Source organism: Triticum dicoccoides, unplaced genomic scaffold (genome assembly GCF_002162155.2).
Source record: "Triticum dicoccoides isolate Atlit2015 ecotype Zavitan unplaced genomic scaffold, WEW_v2.0 scaffold257335, whole genome shotgun sequence".
Classification (NCBI taxonomy): Eukaryota; Viridiplantae; Streptophyta; class Magnoliopsida; order Poales; family Poaceae; genus Triticum; species Triticum dicoccoides.
The window spans coordinates 1-1149 of NW_021255032.1; the positions used below are offsets into that span (position 1 = coordinate 1).

The window sequence follows — 1149 nt, forward strand, 5'->3', positions numbered from 1 at the left end:
AATACGCCATTTAATTACCAAAAAAGAAACTATATTGCTTCCCTAATCGTATTAACCTTATATATTATGAAAACAACAATGCTCACATTTTGATCGCCTCAGTAAAGAGGGAAAGCTCCTCTTGTGTGGCGACAAGATCAAAGATGTCATCCACAATGTAGACCATGGATATGATCTTTGTGATCTCAATCCGATATCTAGAGAAGGAGAAACCCTCGAGGACGGTCATGGGCCACATGTACCATTTAAGAACTTGGTCCCTTGCGGCCGGAATTTCTTGAGCCAATCCTAGATCCATCCACCATCTGTGTGAAAAGGAATTTTCATATACTTAAAACCACCACTCTTTTAATTGTGGGAGTTCGTGAGTAATCAAAAATGTTAATTTATCAAATTTGGCCAAGAGTTCTGCATTTCCCTCTTATCATAAGAATGCACATATTTTCCACTTTTTACAAAATTAATCATTGAGGGCTAGTATTTTATTATATTTATACCTCTTAACCTCTTGCATTTCTCTCTGATGCTGCAACTTCTTAATCGTAAACTCAGCAAGTGCCAAATTCTCAATTGCCATATTCCTAGTGGGCATGTTCTGGAGGTAACTCAGTTGGTGCCTTGCCTTGTATTGCATCAGGCTCACATGATAGGGATGGTCTAGTGACCGCCTTACATATCTTGCAAGGTTTGGCTCCAGATACTTAATTGCAAATCTAAGATGCTTGCTTGAGAATTCATTTGCCTTGTAGAGTGATGATTCTCCTACGTTGAGGTGTGACATGTCTTGCAAGCTGAGCAACCCTCTAATGTCTTTGCTGAGGCCAAGGTTGAAATCACCATTATCGTTTCTGAACTTCCGAAGAACATCGTCTGCCAATTTGTTAAGAAGGGGCCTTAGGCACATGTTATAAATAGTTAGTACAATACATCTCGAGGGAGGTTCTTATACGGTCCACAAGGAAACATTAAACCTTAGTTTAGACTTGGCTACCCTAAGATATTTTTCTAGCAAAGTTATCGCGTAAAATTCATTTCTTAGACCAAATTGCACTCAAGATTCCCAAACTTGTTTGTTTATCTGCCTCGAGACGCCAAACTTGTATTTTACTGACCTGCCGAAACATAATAGCCAGCTTCTCTCATCAGCCT

At 39.3% G+C, this 1149-nt stretch overlaps 1 protein-coding gene across 1 annotated transcript; it reads right to left on the reverse strand.

The window, feature by feature from the left end:
* Positions 1–43: 43 nt before the first annotated feature.
* LOC119345609 (S-(+)-linalool synthase, chloroplastic-like) lies at positions 44–1143 on the reverse strand. Its single transcript, XM_037615615.1, has 3 exons — positions 1113–1143; positions 498–870; positions 44–305 (listed from the first exon to the last, which is right to left on the reverse strand). The coding sequence occupies exons 1-3, from the start codon at positions 1141–1143 to the stop codon at positions 83–85; spliced, it is 627 nt and encodes a 208-aa protein (XP_037471512.1). The 3' UTR covers positions 44–82.
* Between the last annotated feature and the right edge of the window lie 6 nt (positions 1144–1149).

Coding starts and splice junctions, on each gene's coding strand:
- LOC119345609 (XM_037615615.1), bottom strand. CDS start 1,143: ATGAGAGAAGCTGGCTATTATGTTTCGGCAG. Junction 871..1,112: donor TGGCTATTATGTTTCGGCAG/GTCAGTAAAATA, acceptor ACAAATTGGCAG/ACGATGTTCTTCGGAAGTTC. Junction 306..497: donor GAAATGCAAGAGGTTAAGAG/GTATAAATATAA, acceptor CTTTTCACACAG/ATGGTGGATGGATCTAGGAT.